Raw genomic sequence first — 26,769 nt, 5'->3', positions numbered from 1 at the left:
TACTCTTCATTCATTCATTTCCCTCTGCATTTAAAGATGTTTCACAGCGTGAATGTTTCAGTTTGCTTTTTATTAGTGGTATTTGCTAAGGCAAGCATTACTATTACTCATCCTTCCATCCCACACTTTAACAATTATGCATTTGGAAGACACTTGTATCTAAAACGTGCATTTCAGAGTTATATTTTTTGGATTAGTATTTTTAATTTTTTTTTAACAATGTGTAAAAACATGTTCCCTAGGACATGAATAATACTAAAGGGATAGTACACCCTCAAGTTGCTTTCATGTATTGATACCATGAATTTCTTTCTTCTGATGAACGCAAAACACAATATTTTGACAAATATGGGTAATCAAAAAGTTGATGGGCAACATTGACTTCCATAGTATAGAATATAAGTATACAATAAAATATAGATTTGTGTCCATTTGCATCAATGAAATGTCCCAAATTATAGCTATAATACTTTGAAATCTACAAAATGATAAAAACATTTTCTTTACTTTTTTGGGGGATAGTAAACAACCACCTAGCAGTGTCCTGACAACCACCCACAACATCCAAGCATCATGCACAGACACCAGTCACATTTTCTTCAGGAGTTCTTTGTGAGCAGCAGGGAGTGTTGTGATAATACAACAGCAATTCAAACTGTGACAATAAATCATGTTAAAGCTGCAGATATTATCTCTATATATCTTATTTATAGCTCTGTGTGAGAGATCTTTCACTGAAATATGCCTGATATTCCGGAATATTGTGTTTTCTCTTTTCTCTTGGGTGAAACGATGTTAATCTGGCGTGCGTCTGTATCAGGACCACCGCTCTGTCAAACTGTAATCACCCCGCACTTCCGTCGCTCTGGGCCAGAGTGCACTGAACCACTAATGTGAGATCGTACACCTCATTAAAACTGCCAGTGAAATATTTATCTACCACCCGAGGGGGAAATGATAGTGATTCTAGAGTGGTGTATATGAGAATGTTGTCCTTCGGCATCAATGACGGCATATTTTTTTTCAACACTCTACGCACTATGCCTTTCAATCAATGATGCTAATTACATTCATATGACATAGTTGTCAAGAACCTGATGGAAGGTATTGACTAAACAGAGGCTTCTTATTAGGGTAGACACGGATTGTTCCTCACTATTTGTAATCTGTTCCTCACGTTACTTATATTTAAATTTATTCACCCAAACCCCTTGAATGAATCTATAATTAAGCTTTCAATCTATGAAATGTATTGAATATATAATAATGTATTCAGTAAAAAAATAAAAAAAAGATTATACATCCATCATGATAAATACAAATATAAATTATATATACATAGATGATAATACAGTGTATAGAAAAAATGTTTCAACTTGAAAAAGTATTATTATTACGTTGTCTATTTGATAAATTGAGTTTCAGCCTTGCTGAAATATTGGTGCTATCAATATGACATATGTGATTGACTATGACTGAACCTTTTCTTCTGCTTTTCACAGGTCAGTGAGAATGCGAAGCAGGACTTGAAAGATGGTCTTGCTCTCTATAACACAGACAACAACATTGGGCTGAGAAACGCCTGGAATATCATCCAAGCTGAGGTACTCTTTGTGAAGTTATGATTAGGTTGAGAATCTTGAAAATATTCTCTAAAATAGACAGCAATATCTGGAACTTAATCTAGCCTGGTTGTCAGAGGTGGAAAGAGTAATAAAATATTCTACTCAAGCAAAAGTACTATTATGTCAATGACATTTTACTTAAATGCAAGTTAAAAATAACCGGTCTCAAAATCTACTAAAGTAAAATCAAAGTTATTCATTTAAAATTTACTCAGAGTAAAAGTTACTGAGTTACTTGTTACTATTTTTTTATTTTTTAAACAGCGGGGGTGGGGACTCTCACATGTAGGGTGATTTTTTATATATATATATATATATATATATATATATATATATATATATATATATATATATATATATATATATATATATATATATATATATATATATATATATATATATATATATATATATATAAACATGTACATAATAACATATGATAACCATCTCAGAAAACAGTTTCACAGCTTCATGGAATTAAATAATTATTTAATAAATAAACTGTAATATTAAATCTGTTAAAATGATGATTAAATGAATAAAAAAAAAAAAAAAAAATGGTTGAACAAATGCTTTATTATTAGAAACTTAAAACCATTTGTTTGTTTAATAAAACTTCGAAAAACATGTATAATCAACTCAATTCAATAAATTATTATAAATTAGATTAACAACTTATTTTTATCATTTAATAAAATGTTTAAGAATAAGAAAATGTATATATTTATATTTACAAATCTATCATCAAAAAAACAGTGGTAATCAAATAAAATGTAACAAAGTATTACCTTTTTATTGTAGTGCTGTAAAAGAGATTTACTCAATTAAACCATGGATTAAAAATTATATATTCTTAAATAATGTTTAAATTATGTATTATATATGTAATTATTATTATTATTATTATTATTATTATTATTGTTATTATTACTACTACTTTACAAATATATACTATTATAGGTCTACTAATACAGTTCTGTCATAATTTTGTCTAGTTAAACCAAACGTTTATTTTGACGGGTTGTAGTAAAGACCTGGGGGCCGTTCTTCGTACGTGGCTAACTCAGTTAGCTGGATTTGATCGTTGACGATTTGGCATGATCTCAGATAGTTTGGTTCTTCGACTCTCATCCTAGACTTGCTGTCATAGCAACATGCCCATAAGATTAATTGGCTAGGGAGCAGGGTTATTTCATGTAAAAAGATTAGATTGCATCTTGAGGTGATACTTAAAATCTGTCCCTTGCCACTGCTACTTTATTGCAAGAGTTCATTACGGAACCAGGGGCAATAATAATAATAATAATAATAATAATAATAATAATAATAATAATAATAATAATAATATAAATGTTTATTTGAAAATAGTATTATGATGTTGTGTAAAAGGTGCTTATATAACACTATAAAAGTGATGGATTAATCACTCAAATGAGATATTTATTTGTGATGGAATATTTACTTTATAGTTGTATTGGAGGTTTACACATGTTGTGCAGTTAATCTGCGTCCTGCATTAATTTGAGTGTTGATGGATATTATGGGAGTTGCTTGATGCAGATAATTTGATCTTGACCTTGAGCACTTCAATGTTGAATTGGTTGTTCGGCTGTTTCCTTATAAAGGTCCAGAAATCGTGTTTTTTCCCCCCTCTTTTTTAAATTTGTCACGTTTTTTGGCCAGGTGGCTTTTTTTTAAATTATGTCATTACGTTGTCTTTACGCCAGCGAATCGCTGCATTGCTGATCGTGGTTCTGAGTATTGATGCATCTGCCCTCTTTAGTGAACACAGGAACACGCAGTGTTCTCGGATAACTTAATACAGATATTTTAAGACAATCCGCAAATTCGTTTGAAGAACCAAATTAGCCAGAGATCAGTTATCAAGATTAGAAGATCTGGGATCAATTAAATCATCTCAGAAGTATTAAGCGAGGTACGAAGAATGAACCCCTGTTTCAGTGTATTTGTTTTTTATTCAAATAAAAAGAAAATGCTCATTATAGTTCTTTCATGTTCATGTATTTGTGTACAAATATGCTTTGCGAGACATTAAAAACTCTATGAGCATCACGTGTACTTGAGTAGGCCTATGTAGTAGACGAAACGTGCTGCTCATTCACACAGAGACAGAACAGGCAGATCATATATTTATATAGCTGTGTTTTGTGCTGTAATAGTCACAGACCATGTCACGATTTGATTTATTAGACAGCTCTACTTTGATTTATTTAGTCATCCATAACTTTGCGTGTTTTATGTGACATCTGCGTTATACTGTACATTCAATTTTCATGACTGGATTCTGGGATTTCCTCAGCATCACAGAAATCGTTCGGCCTTAAGTTATAAACATACCTTTATCTGCACAGATGGACATGCTCTATGCGTTTCCTCTTTTTCTACTTTGCATCCACATTTTTTGCAAATTAGGGCTGCGTCCGAAAACCTAGGCAGCTGACTTGTTGTCTCGTTGCCTTATGAGACAATGGCTTGTAAGGCAGCGTTTTGTGCACGAAGGCACCTCATGAAAAGATTTCGGACATACTTCTAAGGCAGTGTAACAGTTTAATGATCTACAGCAAAATAGAGAGAGACCTTTAATGATAACTAAACACATTTTTAATTACTACAGTAGCGATTCCTCGCTAAATGACATCAGAAGTGTAAAATATTCGTAAAAGACATACATTTACACACAAACTGACCAGCAAACGCAACTTTCAGACGCCATCTTTTTTCCCCCAGCTCAACTGTCACTGAATGGAAAGCACAGGATTGTGGGATATCAAAGGCAGCGAAAGAATACATGTATGCTGCCTTCAAAAATCGATTAGATGAAGGTCTCTCAGGAGACAGGAAGTAAAGCAAAAATTACATTCGGACATTGCTTGATGCCTTCCTGCCTTCAAACGTGTCCTATGAAGGGAGCATTTTCCAGGTTTCGGACGTAGCCTAGAAATCCTCCAGGACAACCGCGCATTTATTTATTTTTTGTTTTTCTATATCCAAAGTATTTCCTTACTAGCCAGGGGTTTACAACAGGGTTTCACATTCAGCTAAGTCTGCAAAACTGACGTCAAAAGTCTCCATCTTTTTGTAAATTTTGCACATTTGTTCTCCCGCCCTTTAATTCAATGCATTAGTTGCCTCAGTAATGGAAATGTAGTGAAGTACAATACTTTAAATAAAAATTAAATATATGTATATTTTTTAAAACTACTTTTAAAAAGTAGTACACAGAAAAACTACTTAATTACAGTACTTTCCACCTCTGCTGGTTATTAATCAAATGTATCATTGTCCCTCTTTATCCCCTCTGCCTGACAGTGGAAGTGTTGTGGAGTAACCGGGTACACAGATTGGCACGAGGCTCTGAAAGAAAAGGTGGTGCCCGACCGCTGCTGTCAAGAGCACTATCAGGAGTGTGGCCGCAACTCTACCAACATGTTCTGGACACGGGTGAGAGGACACTTGTGCTCAATCCATAATTCCTCAGACCTGTAATCAGGGCCGTTTCTAGCCTTTCTGGCACCCTAGGCGAGATTCATATGTTGCACCCCCCCCCCCCCCTTTTTTTTTTTTTTTTTTTTTTTTTTTTAAACTACAACTTATATATGACTTCCTTATTTCATGGGCATATTGTACATGCATTAATCAAATAATGTAGCTAGGTTTATTATCACTGAGATCACAAATTGTTGGGGGGTTCGAGAATTGTCGAGAAAATTTTGATTTCTATGATCTACATTTGTGTATTTTAAGATGTTCTGAAGGCCAAAAAATTAGACAACAATAGCTTGAAAACCATGTCACTTGGCACCACTGCGGATTGAAGAACACAGTGACACAAAGACTAAAAGACGGGACGAAGCCGTAGCCGAAGCCTCGCGCCAGTTTCATATGTTTTAAAGGTTAATCACATATTTTTTTAGGGGGGGCTGATGCATAAGTTCATAAAAAAGGGTAAACGAGTAGAAATATAGTGTGACCCCTTTAAGAGTTGCGCGCGCTCCCTGCAAACGAAGTCTGCATTTTGTGTATGTGCTATGGTGCGCACTGAGTCTTGAGCTCCCATGTGTGGGGATTATTATGAGAGTTCAGCGGGGAATAAAGTGATGTTAATCGCCTCCGTGTTTACATCCACTCCAGTTACATTAAGTGAGCTATCCGCATTTTTCACTCGGACACAAGCGTTACAACGCCACGGATGACGACGTTCCCTGCCGCCCTCTACATGATCTTTTTATATTACAGCAGCGCCACTATCACCATGGCGACTTCACTCCAATAATTGCAACTAATCATAATGCCTTGAAATAGCAAAAGTACGAAATATTAATAATAAAATATATATGAAATAACTAAAAAATCTTGTTGGGGCGGGGGCTCACTGGCGCCCCCCAGCTGTTGGCGCCCTAGGCGACCGCCTAGTTTGCCTATGCCTAGAAACGGCACTGCCTGTAATTGCCTTGACGTGAAGTGAACTATACATATACTGCATTTCCAATGCATGAAATAATTATCCTCACTTTGAATACATTTGGGTTGTTCATCTTATATCCATTAAAGAACATTTCTGAATCGAGACAGGATAAAAGAAAATAATTGAGAGGATTTCTTTTCCTTTTTTCTTTTCTTTTCTGTCCTTGAAGAGTTATTATTAATAAATTCAAGGCAGTAAAAGCCATAGATTTAAGACATCTCTGTTGGTGGGAGCTCTAAGTGTGTCTGTAAAGTACCAGTCATGCATCTGTATTGTATTTCTTCTCACTTTTGGACACTAAAATGTTTTTTTCATCTTATGGGAGTTGATTTAACTCATGAAAACTGATTTCAATGTTTAAATGAGATTGTAGGGCTGGCAATGATCTCTTGAGGGAATATTTTGTGCTATTGACAGTACATCAGTAGCTGATGTTACATGTCAAACTGTCTTATCTGCAGCTTTTAGTTAACACCGAGGTACTAATGGAGTGTGTACAGGAGATGCACACAGTGTGCATCCATTTAGTGAATTCTCAATGTTCCTTTCAAATGCATTTTTTTTCCTTTCATTAAAGCAGAATGAGCAAGTTTGTGGAACTGCCATAAAAGAACATTTCGAGTCTGTTGCCTTCTAGGGAGCGAATCACACAAGGACACATTTGTAGTAAACCCTGAAACCATAAGCTGTTTAACTGTTAAATTTATCTTCACCCCCAGAAGTTAAACAGCTAGCCAACATAAATAGTTTTAATAATAAATAAAATTTAAAAAAGTGACATGGGGCCGGTTGCACAGAAATCCAAGAGTTTTGCCATATCTGAAGGCATTATATTGTATTACCACCACAGTTTTTGATTGTTCTGGAAATGGATTTCATTTTCTGTATCTTAGTATGACAAGCAGCCCACAACACCGCCAACTCAAAGCCGTTTTGTCTTTTTTCCGCATAGCCACCTACAGTATAATCGCTGAATATGCTTTTTTCTTCCAGTGACTGCGTGTTAAAAATGCAGCCACAGCAGTCGCCCGCTCGCTCATGCATGTGCTCAAACGAATCCCACTGCTGCTGGAGTTCTCATTTTCTCTGGATCAAAATTAGCAACGAGCAAATTAGAAAGTGAAACATAAACAATCTGTTTGTATTACTGCTTTCGCCCAGAAGATGAATCACATCTCGTGACTTTTCTTGTCTTCCAGGGCTGCTATGAGAAAGTTGAAGAGTGGCTTGAAGATAATAAGCACCTACTCGGAACCATCGGCATGTGTATCTTGGTAGTTCAGGTAAGATTGTGTGTGCGCTGGTGTGTTCTGCCATCTCTCAGTATGTCAAATGCAGTGTTGATAATGAGCTTGCCCGTCTCGTCTGGCTCTGCTGAAACAGTGAAGCACATGTGCTCCATACACAGTCAGCTCAGGGGAGAATAGGTGAACCGCTCATTAAAGCTTGCTGATACGCGAATATATAGAAAGTGAAAGTCTGTCAGTCCCACAAGATGTCTTGCATTGGTTCGTTATAGCCCTAGAAAGAGCATGAATTGGATGTACTTGATTATTAATACGGCCTGGTCTAATGTGTACATTCTCTGGAGGTGCTTTGCATTAACGTTAGCCTGACATGGTCATACTCAATTCTAGTCAGAATATGAGTCTGATACAGCTCCATTGGGCTGTGATTATGGGGCGTGTTTCAACCAAACCAGGAAAGACCTCAATTGGATAGACCTACAACCAATCAGAGCAACGGCGCATAATGTTACTTGTCAAATGTCAACAGAACTGCACTGTGTGGCAAGTCTGTGGTTTTCCCGAAGGTTGTTTTCTGTGTCCACGTTTTTTTCCGTGTCCACGCTTCTTGTTTGTAAAGCAACCTCAATTATGTGATATATTTATACCCGGGAATGTGCATTTTAGCAGGCAACCTTGCCAAAACAACACATTTTACCCCCCAAACACCCCCCAAGAAGCTATTATTTTGGGCTAGTTTTTGGTGGGTTTTGTTGTAAAAACTTGGCAACCCTGTCTGCACGCACGCTGGAATAAACAATCTTTGCTGGTGTTGAAAAAAAAAAAAAGAATTTAAGGATACACAGAGTATATTTACCAACATGATCATTTCTGAGAGGAATAGTGAAGGTGAATGCATATACGAACATGTTCTCCATTTCACATCATCGTATAAAGCCCGCCCTGACAATTTCATTGGTCTGAACAGTTTCTGTCCGGGCATAAATACTCCTCTATGGTTCAAGTCCAGACTGAACTGCCCGAGCTCAAATGTTGTGGGCGGGGCTAAGTTCGGCTGGCATCCTGGCTACATTAATGTCGGACTGAGGAGTTTTCTTAAAACTAGGCCAACACATTAAGTATAGTCCAACTTTGGCATTTTTGCCACTTTTAAAGTTAGCAAACTGAATTTGAGAATATCTCTTTAACAGTTTAACCATTTTACATGATAATGGATTGCAAGGTAGAAATTAGATTAGCCAAGATGGTCTCTGTTAATTAACTGCCGTTTATTGAGGATAATAGTGCACAGGGGTCTTTACAAAGTACTTGCAGACTAAGAGGTGACCGCAGGCTTGTAAGCAAACACTTGCCACCTAATCCTCCTCACGGGCTGAGCAGGGGCAAAAGTCACAAGAGATTTATTTAGATTTCATCCACCAAAAGCCAGCCAAATCTGTTTTTTAGTCACTAAACTGTGTGCTCTGTAAGTGCTGTGTCGTTTTAAAGTATTAGTGGACCTTCAAAAAAAACATTGTACTTTCAGATATTCCATTGCACTTAGATCACAGTCGTGTCCCATGAAATACAATTCAAAGTAGAGATGCACTGATAGTGAAACCAGCTGCTCCAGCAAGGCTCAACGCAAAGGATTTTTTCTACTGACCTGATTGGGCTAATGGTTCAAATTTTTAGACACCAGTGAAACATCATAATTAGTCTTAACTGTATAATTTAAATATTAATCCTTATCAAAGCAGTGGGTGATTTTTTTTGTATTTTGCTGTTATGTTATATGAATCACGAATATGAGTTTGATACCGGATCAGTGGGGTCCCGGGTTAACAACAACTGCCATCAGTGCCGTTGACCTACAGTGCACTGGTGGAAATTGGGCTACTGTTAGTCAAAGAAGGAGAGGAGGAAAGTGTGTTAGAGGAGGAAGGCGTGTCCGTAGGCAGAAAGAGAAGAGGAAAGGTAGGAGTTTAGGCCTGAAAGTAGGGACTTTGAATGTTGGCACAATGACAGGTAAAGGCAGAGAACTGGTAGATATGATGCAGAGGAGGAAAGTTGACATTCTGTGTGTCCAGTAGACCAGGTGGAAAGGGAGCAAGGCTAGAAGCATTGGAGCAGGGTTTAAACTGTTTTATAATGGTGTGGACAGGAAGAAAAATGGAGTTGGAGTGATCCTGAAGGAGGAGATTGTGAAGAATGTTCTGAGGGTAAAGAGAGTATTAGATAGGTTAATGAGTCTGAAGCTGGATATTGAAGGTGTGATGTTGAATGTTGTCAGTGCCTATGCTCCACAAGTAGGTTGTAAGAAAAATGAGAGATTCTGGAGCGAGTTGGAGGAAGTGATGCAGACTGTTCCCAGATGTGAGAGGGTAGTGATAGGGGCAGATTTGAATGGGCATGTTGGGGAAGGGAATAGTGGGGACGAGGAAGTGATGGGCAGGTTTGGTCTTCAGGAAAGGAACCCAGAAGGACAGAGGTTGGTAGACTATGCTAAAAGTATGGAGATCGCTGTGGTGAACACGTACTTTCAGAAGAGGCAGAAACACGGGGTGACATATAAGAGTGGTGGCAGGAGCCAAAAAGTGGACTATATCTTATGTAGACGCTGTAATCTGATGGAAACTAGCGATTGTAAAGTAATGGTAGGTGAGAGTGTAGCTAGACAGCATAGGATGGTGGTGTGTAAGATGACTGGTGGTTAGGAAGATGAAGAGAGTAAAGGCAGAGCAGAAGACAAAGTGGTGGAAGTTGGAAAAGGAAGAGTCCTGTGTGGTTTTCAGGGGAGGAGTTAAGACAACCTTTAGGTGGTCAAGAAGGGCTTCCAGATGACTGGACTACTACAGCCAAAGTGATCAGGGAGACAGGTAGAAAGGTGCTAGGTTTGTCATCTGGAAGGCTGAAAGAAGACAAGGAGACTTGGTGGTGGAATGAAGGAGTCCAGGAGAGTATCCAGAGGAAGAGGTTAGCTAGGAAGAAGTGGAACAGTAAGAGGACGGAGGAAAGTAGACAGGAATATAGGTTGATGCAGCGTGAGGTTAAGACAGAGGTGGCAAAGGTCAAACAGAAAGCGTATGAGGACATGTATGCAAGGTTAGATAGTAAGGAAGGTGAGATGGATGTGTATCGGTTGGCGTGGCAGAGGGATAGAGATGGAAAGGATGTGCAGCAGGTTAGAGTGATTAAAGATAGATATAGAAATGTTTTGACAGGTGACAGGAGGGTGAGGGAAAGATGGAAGGAGTACTTTGAGGAACTGATGAATAAGGAAAATGACAGGGAGAGAAGAGTTGTAGAGGCAAATATTGTTGACCAGGAAGTAGAAAGTATTAGCAAGGGTGAAGTTAGGAGAGCTTTGAAGAGAATGAAGAAAGGAAAGGCATATGACAGAGTGCCAAGAGATGAGCTGTGGTATTGTATGAGGAGGTCTGGAGAGGCAGAGAAGTATGTTAGAGATATATAGGATATGTATGAGAGCAGTAGGACAGTGGTAAGGTATGCCGTAGGTGAGACAGAGGACTTCACGGTGAAGGTAGGACTGCATCAAGGATCGGCTCTGAGCCCTTTCTTGTTTGCGGTGGTGATGGACAGACTGACAGATGAGGTCAGACAGGAATCTCCATGGACTATGATGTTTGCAGATAACATTGTGATCTGTAGTGAGAGCAGGGAGCAGGTGGAAGAAAGTCTAGAGTGTGGAAGTGTGGAAAAGCGGTGAAGAAGCGTGTGCAGGCGGGTTGGAATGGGTGGAGAAAAGTGTCAGGTCTGTTGTGTGATAAAAGTGTACCAGCAAGAATGAAGGGAAATGTGTACAGCACAGTAGTGAGACCAGCGATGTTGTATGGTTTGGAGACAGTTGCACTAAGGAAAAGACAGGAGGAAGAGCTAGAGGTAGCAGAGCTGAAGATGTTCAGGTTCTCTTTGGGAGTGACGAGGATGGATACGATCAGGAATGGATACATCAGAGGGGCAGTACATGTGAGATGTTTTGGAGACAAAGTTATAGAGGCCAGGTTGAGATGGTTTGGCCAGGTTCAGAGGACGGAGAGTGAATATATCGGTAAAAGGATGCTGAGGTTAGAGCTGCCAGGCAGGAGGGTAAGAGGAAGACCAAAGAGGAGGTTTATGGATGTAGTGAAGGAGGACATGAAGGTTGTCTGTCTGAGAGAAGAGGATACAGAGGATAGGAAAAAATGGAGGCAGATGATTCGCTGTGGCAACCCCCGAAGGGAATAGCCGAAAAGAAAAGAAACTGTTAGATGAATTTTAAGGACAAAGACAGCAGTGGGGTTATTAGGCTGCTGTCACTTTAAGAGCTGCACGTATCCAACACACTAACAAAAATAACTAAAATGTGACACATGAAGTGCAAGAAGAACTAAATTCAGTAGGCTATTCATGCTCAGAGGCAGCTTTCTGGACACACGCTTCGAATATTTGTAGAAATTATGTGATTACTTTGCCACTTTCGTGTCATACATAAATCATGTGACAGTTAATGTTTTTACTTACATATATACGATTTAGTTGGACCCACTTTATATTAGATGACCTTAACTACTATGTACTAACATTGTAATTAATAATTTGATACAATGCACTTATTGTGTACATACATGTTTTTACATTGTACTTACATTTAAAAAAAAAAAAAAACAAATACCAGCATGTAATTATATCTGTAATTATTTTCCCTTTTTATGTAATATAATTACATTATATTTGTAATTACACAGTTGGCACTTCCCTTACACCTAACCCTACCCTTAAACTTACCCACACCACCACACCTGTCCCTAACACTACCCATATCTCACCTCAATATCAGCAAAAGTGCTTTGCAAAACAATTTGAACACAGTAAGTACAGTGGCCCTCATTTATCAAAAGTGCGTACACCAAATTTCCAGCGTACACCTTGCGTACACCCAAACCCACGGTGACTTTGAGATTTATCAATATGGACGTTGGCGTATGGCCCGCTAAAATCCTACGCCAGCTCAGGAGGTGGTGTACGCACGTTTGGAGTTAGTGCGAAAATGCGCAGAAAAACAATTCCTAACACCACAAAACACACTGACAAGATATGCTATATGACCCACTGTTAAAAACCACAACAACAACATTCAGTGTTTATTTTTGTGCAACATGAACGTCAGTGTTTAATTTGTGTGACTTTACCAAAGCGTTTGATTTGTAGGCATATGTATTCCTCCAGTCGCAAGCCTGTGCGCTTTATCTGACGGTTCAGGCCCGCCTGGCCCGGCAGCTGCGCACGGACTGGGACTAAAATAATTCAGACTGACAAAATAATAAAAATGACCATCTTCTTTTAAATAATAATAATAATCTTCTTCTAAATAACAAGCGTCATTAAGAATAATAATCATAATAATAAGAAGAAGAATCTTGCAAATTGTCATGTAATTATTAATGTGAATGAATCTTACTCCACATCACATCATCATCACTATTGTACCCCAATACATGTGCCGTGATACGAAATTAAATGCTAATTGTTTCAAAACGTGCTGTAAAATAATATATTGTGATGGTAATTTATCATCCAAACAGCTATTTAAACTGCTGGAGTGCGCTTCTCAACCTCCACTCTATTAAGAGTAGCTACTCGTAATTTGGGTCCATATTTAGTTTTTGTAGGTGTCTTTAATCCCACTCTTTAAACTCCCAAATAAAACAATTTTGGGTTTTTTTCCACTTCCCGTGTGATGGTCTCGCTGGGCGCGTCTCAATCATCTCACTAGTTCAGTAGTCAGGGCACTGATCAGGGAGTCAGCCCATTGACTTATGTCCTAATCAGTGCCCTGACTAGTGGACTAGTGAGATGATTGAGCGCACCCGATCTCCACGTCGGAGAAGTTTCGCTTCTTTGCCATCTTCTGTTTGTCCATGGCGTAAAATGAAGGCGTGGAGGAGGAGGAGACTTGAATATATAGGGGCGTGTTATTCTAATGACGATCGTTTTCAGCCGCCACATTTATCAAGGGCAAGTATTGCGTACACCTGGATTGCAGAGGTACGCACAGCTTCATAAATCAGGCGATGAGAGGAGTGTAAGCATAATCTTACGCCAACATATACACCAGTTTCTACACAAGATTGATAAATGAGGGCCAGTGAACTTATTTTTTGATGTAAGTTCATAGTACTTAAGGCCACCTAATATAAAGTGCGGCCATTTAGTTTTATGATGCATGTGTGCTGAGTGAGTGATCAGGAACCAAAAGCATGCAACAGAAGTTCTCTCTCGCTCTCCCATCAGTAAATAGTAGTAATATGTTCCTCATTTTACTTTCTTTGCTATTGACATATGTGACAGAACTACAAACTTTTCAGCGATGTCTGTAAAAAAAAAGGGATGCACTCGGCAAACTCTGAGCAAAATCACTGAGCACTTAATCGACTCCTTCAATTGTCAAAAGCAGTTGTGCGTGAATATTTCCATTTGTTTAATATTCTGTTAGATACATTTACTTCATAGATACACTTCTCTGATAAATCCATTCTGCTCTGTTGTCTGTTTCTTTGTCACGAGTATTGCTGCGGTATCAGTTTTTTTTTGGTATCAGAGCATTTTAATGAATTGCAAACAGAACTTAAAATGTTTAAGTTAGGGTAAATTAAAATGAAAGTTCATTCATACATTCAACTTAAAGGTGCAGCGTGTAGTATTTTTGAGGATCTATTAATATAAATGCAATATAATATACATGACTATGCTTTCGGTGGTGTATAAAGACCTTACATAATTGACAATTATGCTTTTATTACCTTAGAATGAGCCATTTCCATCTACATACACAGGGATGGAAATTAACTTTTTTGTCCACCGGCCACTGTGGCTGGTGGATTTCAAAATCTACCAGCCACTCAATGTTTTTACCAGCCACTTTCTTGTTTTTAACCGACAATGTGTAACTGCACGTGAAAAATTAATACTACAAGCTCTACAATACTTAAGCAGTTTATTTAATCTCAAATCTCAATGAAATACTGACATTTTTTCACTCTTATACACACACAAACCATGAACTGATATACATTTCATTAAATGAGTAGGGCTCTGTGTTCTCTCTTTTTTTTTTTTTTTTACCTGGATGTGGCATTTGGATGATTCGTGGTCTTTTATGGCTTCCAGTTTTAGGTTTTTAGTACCAACAATGAAACTACTAGTTTTGGCATCTCCTGAAGCGTGTTGACGACACACTGAGCAGAACATTGTCAGTAGGGATGCACCAAAATAAAAATTATTGGCTGAAACCGAAGCACTAAAAGAAATTATGCCAATTATCCATTGCATTTATGGCTAATGCTATGACTGTGTAACTTTACTAAAAATCAAGGCATTGCAAAATTTATTAATATTAAAGTTTCAAATAATAAATCATTTACAAATTATGCAAATATTTATTTAGCACATTGCAACAATGCACAGTATAAAATAAAATTCAAACTAAAATGTTTAACTCGACCTCACTCATGTGTACATTAAATAATAATGTACAGGTCTACTGGCCTGCAGAAAGGTACAGAAATTGAATAAAGTAATCAAATGTAAAATAACTGCATATTTAACTGTTTAAATGAAAGATTAATCCTTATTTAACTTACAAAAGCTATTCAATCAAGAGCAGTGAGTGATGTCCTTTTGTTTGACATTAAACAGACAGCAGTAAAGGCTACTTCCCCTTTAAGACCTAATAGAGGGATATGCGTCATCTTTCACGACTGTATAAAGTGCACTTAAGGCATATTCAGACTATGTCTGCTAGAATATTCATCAAGATGAACATGTTGGCATACTTTTTGTGTGAGTTTGTCAGTTTAAGCACAAGACTTGAAAGAGAACTCAATATTTGCGCGCTGTGAGACGAGTGCGCGCTTCCGGATGATCTTCTCTCAGCGCGAGCACGAGTTCTTATTCGCGTCTTCTGGCACTACATCCGGGTAATGACGGCGAAAACGACTGGTCATATTCGGACATTCGGCCGCACTCGCATGCACTGAACACAGTTTATAAAGAGGGGAAACGGTATTTTTATTTACCCGCCACGGTGGCCGGTAGGTGAAGCGAGTTTACCCGCCACAACTCAAAATCACCCGCATTTGGCTGGTGGCGGGTGCTAATTTCCATCCCTGTACATACACCTTGGGTATATGTCACCATTTTGTGCTGTCATGCTTCTACAGTAGCCCTAAACAGACAAAAAGCTCTCCAGAAAGCTAGCTACGCTCTGCTGTCTCAGAAAACGACACATTTGTCCTGTTTTGGCCAGCTTCTATCTATAACTAGCTAATTTAACAAATGTTAATTGGTAATGCAATGCTTTTTATAACATTAGCATAGCATTGCAATTGCTGAAAGAGTATGACAATATAGCACATAGGGCTGCACGATTAATCGTATTTTAATCGTGATAACGATATCTGCTTCTGTCGATTGATTTCAAATAATCGTCACGATATCGGCACGCCCGTTATGTATCCTTAAAACGTGTTTTTTCTTTGGTTTTCGCATAGATAACGAGCCTCCACTAGCAGCCATGCTTGTGGTTGCCAGATGCAAAGAGCTTAAATCCACCAAAGAGAGCTTATCTCCTTAAAAGGATATACTTTATTCCCGGTGTTTTACTTAATCTATGCAATCTGGCAACCCTGCGCACACGCGGCCTCTAAATGCGGAAGGAGCGCTGATGAGCCGACAACAAACATAGGCGCTGGAGTTTAGCGATCTCCACAGCGAAATCATACTTCAGTGAAAGTGTCACAGCCAGTCTTTGTTTCTTCACAAGACACTATTTGTGTGACTAAATCTGCCATGATCAAACCTGAATTTCAACAAATGCACGAATCTTCGCCTTACTGTTTGCAGAACGCACCGTCGCAGCCGATGTGATAATTCAATCAGAAAATTCAATTTTTATCTTTTAAAGTTCCTAAAGGTTTTAGCAGTTTTCATAATGTTAGTCAGTTGAAAATTATATCGCCACTGGTAAGTTCTAAAACGCAACATGAAAATGTGAAAAAAGCTTAACAGGGCTTAATTAACGAAGACAGTGTTATTAACAAACCACACGTAGTGTTAGTAACAAACCACCATACTAATAAAGCATACTACGGTATGTACAGAAAAGCAGATGAGCCCTGAATAGGAATGCAACGCGCTTAATTGGCATTTTTTTCCCATAAAGGAAACGCGTGGCTTAATGTAGGCTACAGTGACATTTAAAGACCAAACTTAGTAAACATTAAATATTAATAAAGCATACTACACAAAAAAAAAAAATTGGCTTGTGCAGAATTTGATCTCTTAATATTACTAGTAGGCTACATTAAGTGACTTTAAGCTTTTTCTTTATAACGGTTTTCTGTGGGAGGAAAACACAATGTGTAACTAAACGCGCTATGTTCATATTCTGGGCTCAATTGTTTTGCTATACAGTAGCCTTTGGTCTTTTAATAATCACTGTCAGTGCATTAAGCCACATTAAGCATTTTTCACGTCAAGCGTTTTAGAATGTCCCTGGCCACAGACATTTTTTTAATGTCATTGTTCTTTGCTTTAAGAATTTGCTGGGCAATCTGAATGTGTGTTTTGTCTCATTTGCAAACAAATTGTGTTGCTTTAAAAATCTAATGTGAATACAGATTACAAAGCGTTCCCCAAAACCGTGTGTTTTGTGTAGATTTACCATCTAACAAAAATATCATAGTTGGTTAAATTAAGTCGGTCTGTCACCTACAGGCCTTCTGGGTGAAGTCTAGGTTGGTAAACAACATTACCCTTTTTGACACAATAATCGTGATCAATAATTGTGATTATGATTTTGAGCAAAATAATCGTGATTATCATTTTTACCATTATCATGCAGCCCTAATAGCACATTTAATATACCTGTTCTATAACCAAGCTCATGCTTCACCCGTCACCATGATGGGAAACCTCAATTAGCATAGCAAAATATTAAATTAAACTACTAAATCTCCCACTTAACATTTATTCTGCAAAAAAAACATATAACACTTGATTTTAGCACTCTCCCATAAGTGCCATCACAAAGCATGCTTGGAAATAGCTGTTTAGTTTGTCTAAATTAAAAGAAACAAGTTCATAGAACTCAAAACAATTAAATAATTCAGGATACTTAAAAAAATGTGGCAGTTTCGTGAACTCAAAAGAATAGAAGATAATTTGATTAAACTCATTTAATCTGAGTTTGTCCAATGAATTATTTTGAGTTAGGGTTTACAGTGTACCTAGTTACTACTGTAATTTTTGATCAAATGGACCCCCACACTTTTAAATGGTGAAGTTCGAATTAGAGCCCGACCGGTTTATCAGTCTGCAGAGTTTATCAGCTGATAAGAGCATGTCACAGATATATCGCCGTATATGCCACTGATATTAATGCGCACACACACGTCTCACAGCGTGTGAATATTCACACAAAATTGTCAAAATCCCTTGTCTTGTCAAGTATCATCGTAAACATAGTTGGTCATGTCTTATTAGGTGAGTGTAAACATGAAATTTACCAATACCTGCCAGCGTTTTTGGTCATTTTCACAAGTTTCATGGCCAACAGAATATCTTGTTGAAAACCATGACGAACTTACATACAAATGGGATTCAGACCAATGATCAAAAAACAGATCGAGTCCATCAACTCGAGTCCTCCCCAAATCTTCAGTCATATAGCTTGTCCTGGGTCGACATTTCATTCAATAACTTTTGGCAGTTTTGATTTATATGCTGTTATATAAATGTCACTGGGAAAGTGTGTCCAAAATTTTGACTGGTACTGTACTATAATATACACAATGAATACAGCCCAATACACCGATAACATACTTTTTTTTTTTTTTTACTCTCTAATAACGGTATCAGCCCCCAAAAACCCATATCAGTCGGGCTCTAGTTAGAATATAAGTACGATGTTACACTGCCCAGAAAGCTTTATAATACCATGGTACTTATTTAGTGCAGTGTATTTCTTTCTCTTATAAATGCATGGATTCTGAAAGGAATCATTTCCCTATGAGTTTAAACTACAGTGCATCTCTGCTTGTCAGACGTTGCTAGGGGCCTAGACTCCTCCACCAGTCTCACACTGAAGTGTGTGTCTGCATGAGAGTCTGCCAAGATTTACAAGTTCAGCGTCTGTGGGAATTCATAGTGTATAGAAGCGATGCGATACCTTTTAAAGCTCAAAGATGTGAGAAAATCAGATTGAATCCACACAGAGTCTGTTGGAGCTTCCTGCTCTTGATAAAAACTGCTGTTCTGCAGCTTTAAGATAATGGCTGTGGAATGTCGACCACCGCTGTGCGTTTGATGTACCAGGCGAGATCTAAAAATGAACTTCAAAGTGTCAGTATATTTGCACCACATTTCCGTTTACCTCCATGACACCTCCATGTCTTCATCAAACTTTTTTTTTTCCTTCTACAAAATGATGTCAATTTTCCCAAGAAGGTCTACAATACTATCTGTGATTATCTACTATATACTATCACATTCATCTAAATGGCAGTTGCTTGATTGATTTGTGCTGCCCCGAAAGTATGTGATCTGTTTTACTTCCATCTTTACTTACTAGGGCTGTCAAAATTGCTGAAAAATTACATATGAATATTCCCGCTAAAAAAATACGAATATTCGAACATCTGGTTGTGCATTTTGTCAATGGCACGCATTAGGTCAATATAACAGGACAAATAATACAAAGAGACATAACTACTTGTATAGGTAGTCTATTTAAGTTTAAGAAAATATTTGACAACGTATTACAAAAACAAGTAACTCAACTAGATGAAGCTGTTCTCTGCGGGTACATGAGCGATGAACGCTGTTGACGGTCTGGAGCTTACATGGCCAAGACCGCAGACCTCACTCTCTCTGCGCATAATGGTTTAAATGAAGAACATTTAAGAGCTGATCAAGAGTTTTTTGCAAGCAATTTTAGGTCGTGACTCTTGTCCCAAATATAGCAACCATCATTCAGTGATTGAAACAAATATTATTATTAATTGAAGTTTTATAGCACATTTGAATGCTCCGAGCGTTCAATTGAACATAGAACTTTTCCTTGACATGAAACGGTAAATAAACCAGTGCATTTATCCTTTAGTCACGCAACATCCATTGAGTCAGTACAGTAGCCTGCACTTTAGTAATGTTTCTGTTTAACGTTAAATAAAATGAGGCATGGTATGCTAACTATAGCTTGCATACAACTTTATCTCGCGGCTCAACAATTTGACCTCCTACCAAAATCCAAAGTACTTTCAGACATGGCATTTTAGATTTTGGAGGGTTAAAACCGCTTTCTCTGCTGCGGTCGAGTTGGGCTCTGCACTTTCTGCCATCTTCCATGCAAGACGCGTCAACTTTTAACAGTGACAGCGCGACTTCTGTGACCTGCCCCTGAACCCTCACAAAGCAGACAGCCACGCCCCTACTACCACGGGCATCTTTTTCCATTTGTTTTTTTTGTTTTTTAATTCGAATATTAATGTTCACCTTCGAAATTCGTTATTATTATTTTTTTACTATTTGAATATATATTCGAATTTAGAATATGTGTTGACAGCCCTATTACTTACTGGACATTTTTTTCTCCAAACACAATAAAACACCTGGAGCCTTATTTAAAATGTCAAACATTGATCATACGATAATTTCTCAAATGTATGTACGTGTGATTCAGAGATCAAATACATGCAGAAAAAGTGTGTGTGCACCTCTCTTCTGGGTGTGAAATTAAAAAAACGCAATTTATCTCAAAATTGTCCATGGTTTTAGGTCTCCACCTTAAAAAAAAAACGACCCTTTAATGAATGTCATTAACATATAAAAGAGCAGCAGTCAACGTCTTAATCCTTTACTTGAGAATAGCGAGCAGCAAGAATGGCTTAGAATTCCAAATACCTGCAGTAATCCGGCTCTCTGCCACAAGGAAAAGTGCGTACGCCTGCTTAGACCCTAACGTGGCGCTAAGCACTTTCCACATCAAAGATTGTTTTTATAAATATGAGCGTTGACAGGGATTTTAGAATACAAGTTCAAATCTGTACAGACGCATGGTTTATAAGTAAGGCCCTTGAACTGCAAAAAAAAAAAAAAAAAAAAGATAAACAACACTGATTGACTGATGGCACCATAAGGCAGTCCCAAACCATTCACTAGCAACTGTCATGAGTTGTGACAAAGACATGACATGGTTTTAAAAACCCTTCAGAAAACCGTTTAAAAATTAACCCCCCACACACACACACACACACACACACACACACACACAAAAAGTCACAACTTAATCATCTACTTCAACATAATGACATTAAAAATAAATGTCAAAACATCTATGCTTTAAAGCTGCTGTCCGTAACTTTTTTTGTGTTCAAGATTTACAAAAATGATATAATGAGAATGTACAACATGAATCCATTTTCCAAACCGTGTTTTTATCTAACCCTGAATCATTATGGTACACTTATGGACTATTTCAGGCCAGACTGCTTGGTACCGCTGCGGAGGAGCACAGTCCCTGCGTGATCCGCCATAGACATAAACAGAGAGAAGTAGCTCTGGCTGCGATGTTCTTTCGCAAGACGCATGCAGTTCTGTTTATTAACCACTATAGTGCAAAAAAGTTACGGACTGCAGCTTTAAAAATGTATTAAATTATATAAAAACAATAGGTAAAAAATATTTTCCATTAGGTATCATGCCCCATATTTGTGCAGAATTTATCAATCCTGTTTGATAATTTTTACATTTGCTAATTTTTAACAAGGTGAATAAATTAATTTATAAATGATGTAATGTATTATAAACAAGCATTTCATATTTCAAAAATCTCTAATCTCTCTAATATTTATAGGGTATCACTGAAATATTACTGTAAATCAGCTGTGGGCTGCAGTATAACCTTAAACGGTCTATTAATGCAGATTGTCTGTCATTCTTACTACTTTGAGCAAAGATAAAGGATAGAGCAAGATTTGTTTTGCTAACGTCAACCGTTTTACATGTGCACCGCAATACATTAGACACACACTCACAAACACACACAAGTTTGTTTATGGACGCACACTTGTTAATGCTGATGGTGAGGAATTACAGTTGAAACATCTCAATGTACCTCAAACTGAGTAGCATTATTGAAAAATGGCCTCCTTAGTGTACAGGTTGAAGAACTAGTTCTTCCAATGTTTCATCATCGATTTGGACTTGCGCTTGGATAGATGTAAAATTTACGCCATCATTACGGTGTAGAATCACAGAGATTTAGGAAGCCTCCTGAACAGAGCTGAAGATTATTTATGATAATGAGGAATAAGAGACCACTTAACATTCTCAATGTTAAGTGGTCTCTTCATTTTTTTTTTTTTCCAGAGCTGTATATTATGAGAAAATGAAACTTTGATGCATGTAAACCTGTTGTTGGAGACCGCCAAAACTAAATTAAGAAACTTTAAAATAGCATAATAGGGGCTCTTTAAATTTTCTAGTGTTTAAATAGGAACACATCCCATGTTTTGACTCCATTCAACCAAGCCGTGTGTGTTTGCTGACATGTAGCTTGTGTGTGTCATATTAACCTTTTCGTTTGGATTTTGTCCTTTCAGCTGTTGGGAATGGCCTTTTCCATGACACTGTTCCATCAGATCCACAGAAGCGGGAAGAAGTATGATGCCTAACAAGAATGTTTCTCAAGGGAGGAGCCCTGGTGCATTATGGGACAGACTCTGGAGGACAGCTCCTCCTCTTGTATCTAACTTCCACCGCTGGCCAGCCCTTATGCCCATTATTCCCCAGCTTACACCTTACCATCCTGTATAAACGTCAGTCATGGTCTGTCTCTTTTCCACTCTCTCCCCCATCTGCTCATCTGCCAAAGAGACCCGGGGACAGAGAGGAATGAGAGGACCAACTCTTGGCCAGCATCCTCCCCATGAGGCCTCTGACTTTCTCCATCTCCTCTAGAACCTTTATTTTACGCTTGAACTAACTAACGTTTCCAGGAAGGAGAATGATGAAAAAAAAAAACTGAGTGGCTTCACTAATACGTAAAATCTTCTGCACAACATACAGAGCGATGAGAAGACATCAGACTGGAAATCTTTGGGATGGGATGAATTTGAAAAGCATCGCTTATCATCTCCATCTACAGTGTAAATGACAAACAGCTCCATTTCAGCATGATTCGGTTTTGTACGAGACAAAAAACTTTGTCATTTCGACTCAAGACACTTTTTGTTTTTATAAGCGACTTTGCCCCAACCCCACAATTGTCATTATTTGCACCGAATGATTGGAAGAAGACGGTACAAGTATTTAGCGAGGTACTGTATGACCAGGAATCTGAGTTTTTCCTGTGTGTTGATACACGAGTTTGTTCTTGTGTTTAAAGGTTTGTGATTTGAGAATGCATCAAAACGTGTTGAAAGAACCATCACATCCTAAAGTCAGTATAATACATCAAATAGGGACTGTTTTACTAAGACTGATCACTGATTATACAGCCGTCCACATAAACATGCAAAAACATCATCTTTGTTAACCACTAAAAGGATATTTTAACTGAACTGCTACTAAAGATCTCTAGCTTTGACAATGAAATGCGGTTTCTGTTGAAGAAATGGGTGAAAGTAGACCAAGGATGTAAAATGCAATGCTTTCTGAGTTTGACCATTTCCCAACATTTTGCTCAATGAATCCCAAAGACCGTTGAGGCAGAGCCTAAAAGCGCAGATTCCATCTTGTTCATGTTTGCACATTTCTACAGTAACCTTTACGTTTTGAGTCAACCAAAAAATGTTTTCAAACCTGCAGGACTTTGCATGGAGCACAAAAATGCTCATGCTCTTTCCTATACAACAAAAGCCGACCTGATGCTTTCAAACTCTAAAAATTGGAGGAAAATGTTAATACAAGTGGTGCACATGACTTAGACTGGTGCTAGTGCTCCTTTCCTCAACAGTAGGAATACGTTTTCTGAATCCAGCTATTGAGGAACATGATAGCTGCTGAGGAATGTTGTGGTTGTGACCTTTCTGATGATTCATATTACATGTAAGCCGTGATGACTTAAATTGGTAGTCTGTTCTCCTATTGTGTCCCACAGAAAAAAAAAATCACTGGGTACAGAATGACATTAGCTGACAGAAATGTTGTTTTTGAGTGAACTATTTCTTTCAAGTAAGAAGCTTCAAGTCTACTACTAATGCTAACCCCACAGAACTATGAACATATTGTCAATATTACTTCATTAGAAAGTATCAAAGTTTAAACACATACGGTACGAAGCCAAAAAAAAAAAAAAAGAAGAAGAAGAACCAAATACAAGCGCAGTTTTAGTGTTAGACTGTAATCCGCCAAACTATAATTCATCATGAGAAGGAGCGTCTGCAGTGTTAGTTTTTGCATACCTCAGCTTTATCGGCTGTGCTATTTTTTTCTGTCTCTCTCTGCTCTTTTTTTGTCTCCATCTGTCTTTTAGTCTCAAGAATGAGGCTGGCATGGTTACATTCCTGCTGAATGAAGTGATAATGCTTCTATATCACACAGCCTAAGGGACTTGTTTCAAAATAAATGTATCTTGACTGTGAAGTTTGAGTGAAAGTATGTTTACCAGCAGACAGTTTTTAGGGGTTTAAAATCACTGAGCAGTTTATCGGGCGTGAAGATGGATGCGAGACAACCAGAGTGGGGTCATGTGTCGGTCCCCAATCGGGGCTGTCACTGAGACTGCGTGCTGGCGCGTGCGCATCGTTTGTGTGTCACCGAGAGGGACGTAATAGAGCACTCGAGATGGAGAGAAAAATAATAACACCTCTCATCCCATCAAACACTCACTGACACAATCTCTGTTCACTGTATTTTAGAAAGATTGCTTTCTGTGAAACAGTCGGTACCAGAAGCAACAGCTACTTCTAACGTTTATCCTGTTCAAGTGGATGGGAAAGAATGCTTCAGTGTAGAAACTGTCACTGTACACTGCTGCTATAAGAGCCACTTCTGCTTATTACGATAGGAGAGAAGGTAAAAGACTGAGACTCAACCTTACTCACTCACTTCTCTGCCTGGAAGCATTTAAAGTCAACATGAAACTGAAACATTGCTATGTGTATCCATTTATACTGTATTATTTCAAATCGCCACTTAAGTATTATTTTAGATACACATTACACATTCATTACCAAAACCTAAAAACAGAGTTTTCAAACTTAAGTTACTGTAGTAATGCAGCCATTTTTAAACCTTATCAATAGTAAAGTTATACATTTAAAGGGTTAATTAAAAAAGGATGTCAGAAGTCTCTTACTCTCATGTCGTTCCACAAACATAACGCTGCATTCACATGGGGCGGAGGGCGTGTCTGAAGCTTGGTGCTGACGCAATCGTCATAGTGACAACTGCCAATCGCATTACTTTTCCAGAACGCAAATGGCTAGTGTCTGTGCTAGGGTATTTGCATTTATGCATTTGACAGACGCTTTTATCCAAAGCGACTTATATTGCATTCAAGGCACACATTTTACATTTTGTCAGTTCTTGCTTTCCCTGGGGATCAAACCCATGACCTTAGCATTGCTAACAGCACACTCTACTGTTTGAGCTACAGGAAAGCCCTGCTTTATTTGCATAGGCAATCTGATTGGCTGACGCCTGCGTTGGTGCTTAAAAAGTTGAACATTTTTCAAGTTTTGCCGCAAGCAACAGCAGTGAAGCGAATGTTAACGCAGATGTTCCGTGTGAATGCACCTTAAGACATTTGTTTGTAATATAAATGAAAATCTCTTTAATAAAATCAGTGTTTTCTGTCCCTCAAATGACCGGCTATGCAACTATACCACTTTCAAGCCCCGGAAAGGTAGTAAAGACATCGTTAAAGTAATCCATGTGACTCCTGTTGTTTAACCTTAATTTTATGAAGCGACGCAAGGGCTTTGTTCACACAAAAAAATGTATGCGGACATCATGACATGACAACACAATATAAAATTTCGTCAACATGAAAAATAAAAGGCTCCTTTTTGTGTTCAAATGTTTTTGACATTTTCTTAAAGTAAAAGGGGACATTCTAAAATTGGGGTTACAGTGAATGGTTCTGGCTTTGTGAATATAAAATTGACCCAGAAAACAAAGTACTATTATTATTAAAGTATTATCAAGATTGACACCCTTACAATGAAACCTGAAAAAAAATAAAAAAAATAAATAGATAATGTAATTTGTGTCTATACTATAGGCGTGCACATTCGGCTCGAGTGCACTAGTAAAAGATGTGCACGTGCGCAGAAACAGAGACTTTCTTTACAAAAGTGACATTGCCAACGTGCTGGCAGGTGTAATACAGCGTTATTAGTCATTTTCATGGATCTGTGTGAAAAGGAATCGGTGATTTCGTCTCTACAAAGAAAACACTTTTCTGTTTTTAGCAACATTATTGTCGTGTAAAGGTACCCCTAAATCTTCAACGTGTGCACACATGGATTACTTTAATGATGTCTTTACTGCCTTTCTGGGACTTAAAAATGGTAGTTGTGTAGGCTGTCAATGGAGGGACAGAAAAGATGAATTCCAAAGATGAATGAAAGTCTCACCTTTTGGAAAGACATGAGGGTGTGTAATTAATGACAGAATTTTCATTTTCGGTTGAACTAATCCTAGTATCCAGAGATACAGTCAATTCCATATGGATAAAGTATTAGTCCCAATGTACATTTATTTTAATTAAAGAACAGACTGTTTTACTAGTAGACATGTCACATTACAGATGTAAGAAGGGTTATCGAGGGTGTTTTTATGTTGGCTTTAAGGCATGTGTTATTTATGAGGCCTTTGTGTCTGGATGACAGAATTCTTCAGCACTTTTCAATCAGTACCGCATGTTTACCATCACTAGCAAATAGAAACAATACAAGCAAATTCTCCAATTTGCAACTTTGGCTCCAGTAGGCCGCAGTTAACATTATTACCATCATAAATGAAGATGTTTTTGTGTGGTCTGGCTTCAAACCCATTTTTGCTTCAAGAACACTGCACAGTCAATACTAGCTTTGATTAGGTTTGCACTGATACGCGCCATCTGCTCAGTGTACTATCTCTAACCCCACCACGCTAAAATTCATGACGTGTTCCAACCCTCTTATCTGACTGATTTACAAACTTTGGCCACAAAATTGCATCCTGTGTCGTACTAATCCCACGTTTAAGCTTTCCAAGGTTAGGAATTGTTTAAGAGTTTGGAAAGGTTCTCGTTTCAATGTTTTTAATTTTTAAAAGATGTCTTTAAACCAATCGCTCTTCTTTTACAAAAAAATAAGTATATACCCAACGTATATGCAATACCCATTTTTCCTTTATATTTTTCCACTGTTATAGGCTATGT

General features: G+C 37.9%; 1 protein-coding gene across 3 annotated transcripts in view; it reads left to right on the top strand.

The window, feature by feature from the left end:
- Window positions 1–23,040, top strand: part of tspan9a (tetraspanin 9a) — a 324,934-nt gene extending 301,894 nt beyond the window's left edge. For all 3 annotated transcript variants that reach the window (XM_067420224.1, XM_067420225.1, XM_067420223.1), the window contains 4 exons: window positions 1,503–1,604; window positions 4,956–5,087; window positions 7,311–7,394; window positions 22,001–23,040. In XM_067420224.1, coding sequence (XP_067276325.1) covers window positions 1,503–1,604; window positions 4,956–5,087; window positions 7,311–7,394; window positions 22,001–22,072 — 390 coding nt within the window. In that variant the 3' untranslated portion in view covers window positions 22,073–23,040. The remainder of the gene's footprint in view (window positions 1–1,502; window positions 1,605–4,955; window positions 5,088–7,310; window positions 7,395–22,000) is intronic.
- The last annotated feature ends 3,729 nt before the right edge of the window (window positions 23,041–26,769 follow it).

This window comes from Pseudorasbora parva, chromosome 16 (assembly GCF_024679245.1).
Source record: "Pseudorasbora parva isolate DD20220531a chromosome 16, ASM2467924v1, whole genome shotgun sequence".
In the NCBI taxonomy this organism is placed as follows: domain Eukaryota; kingdom Metazoa; phylum Chordata; class Actinopteri; order Cypriniformes; family Gobionidae; genus Pseudorasbora; species Pseudorasbora parva.
The sequence above is the reverse complement of the archived record's forward strand: the minus strand, read 5'-3'. Positions and strand labels throughout refer to the sequence as shown.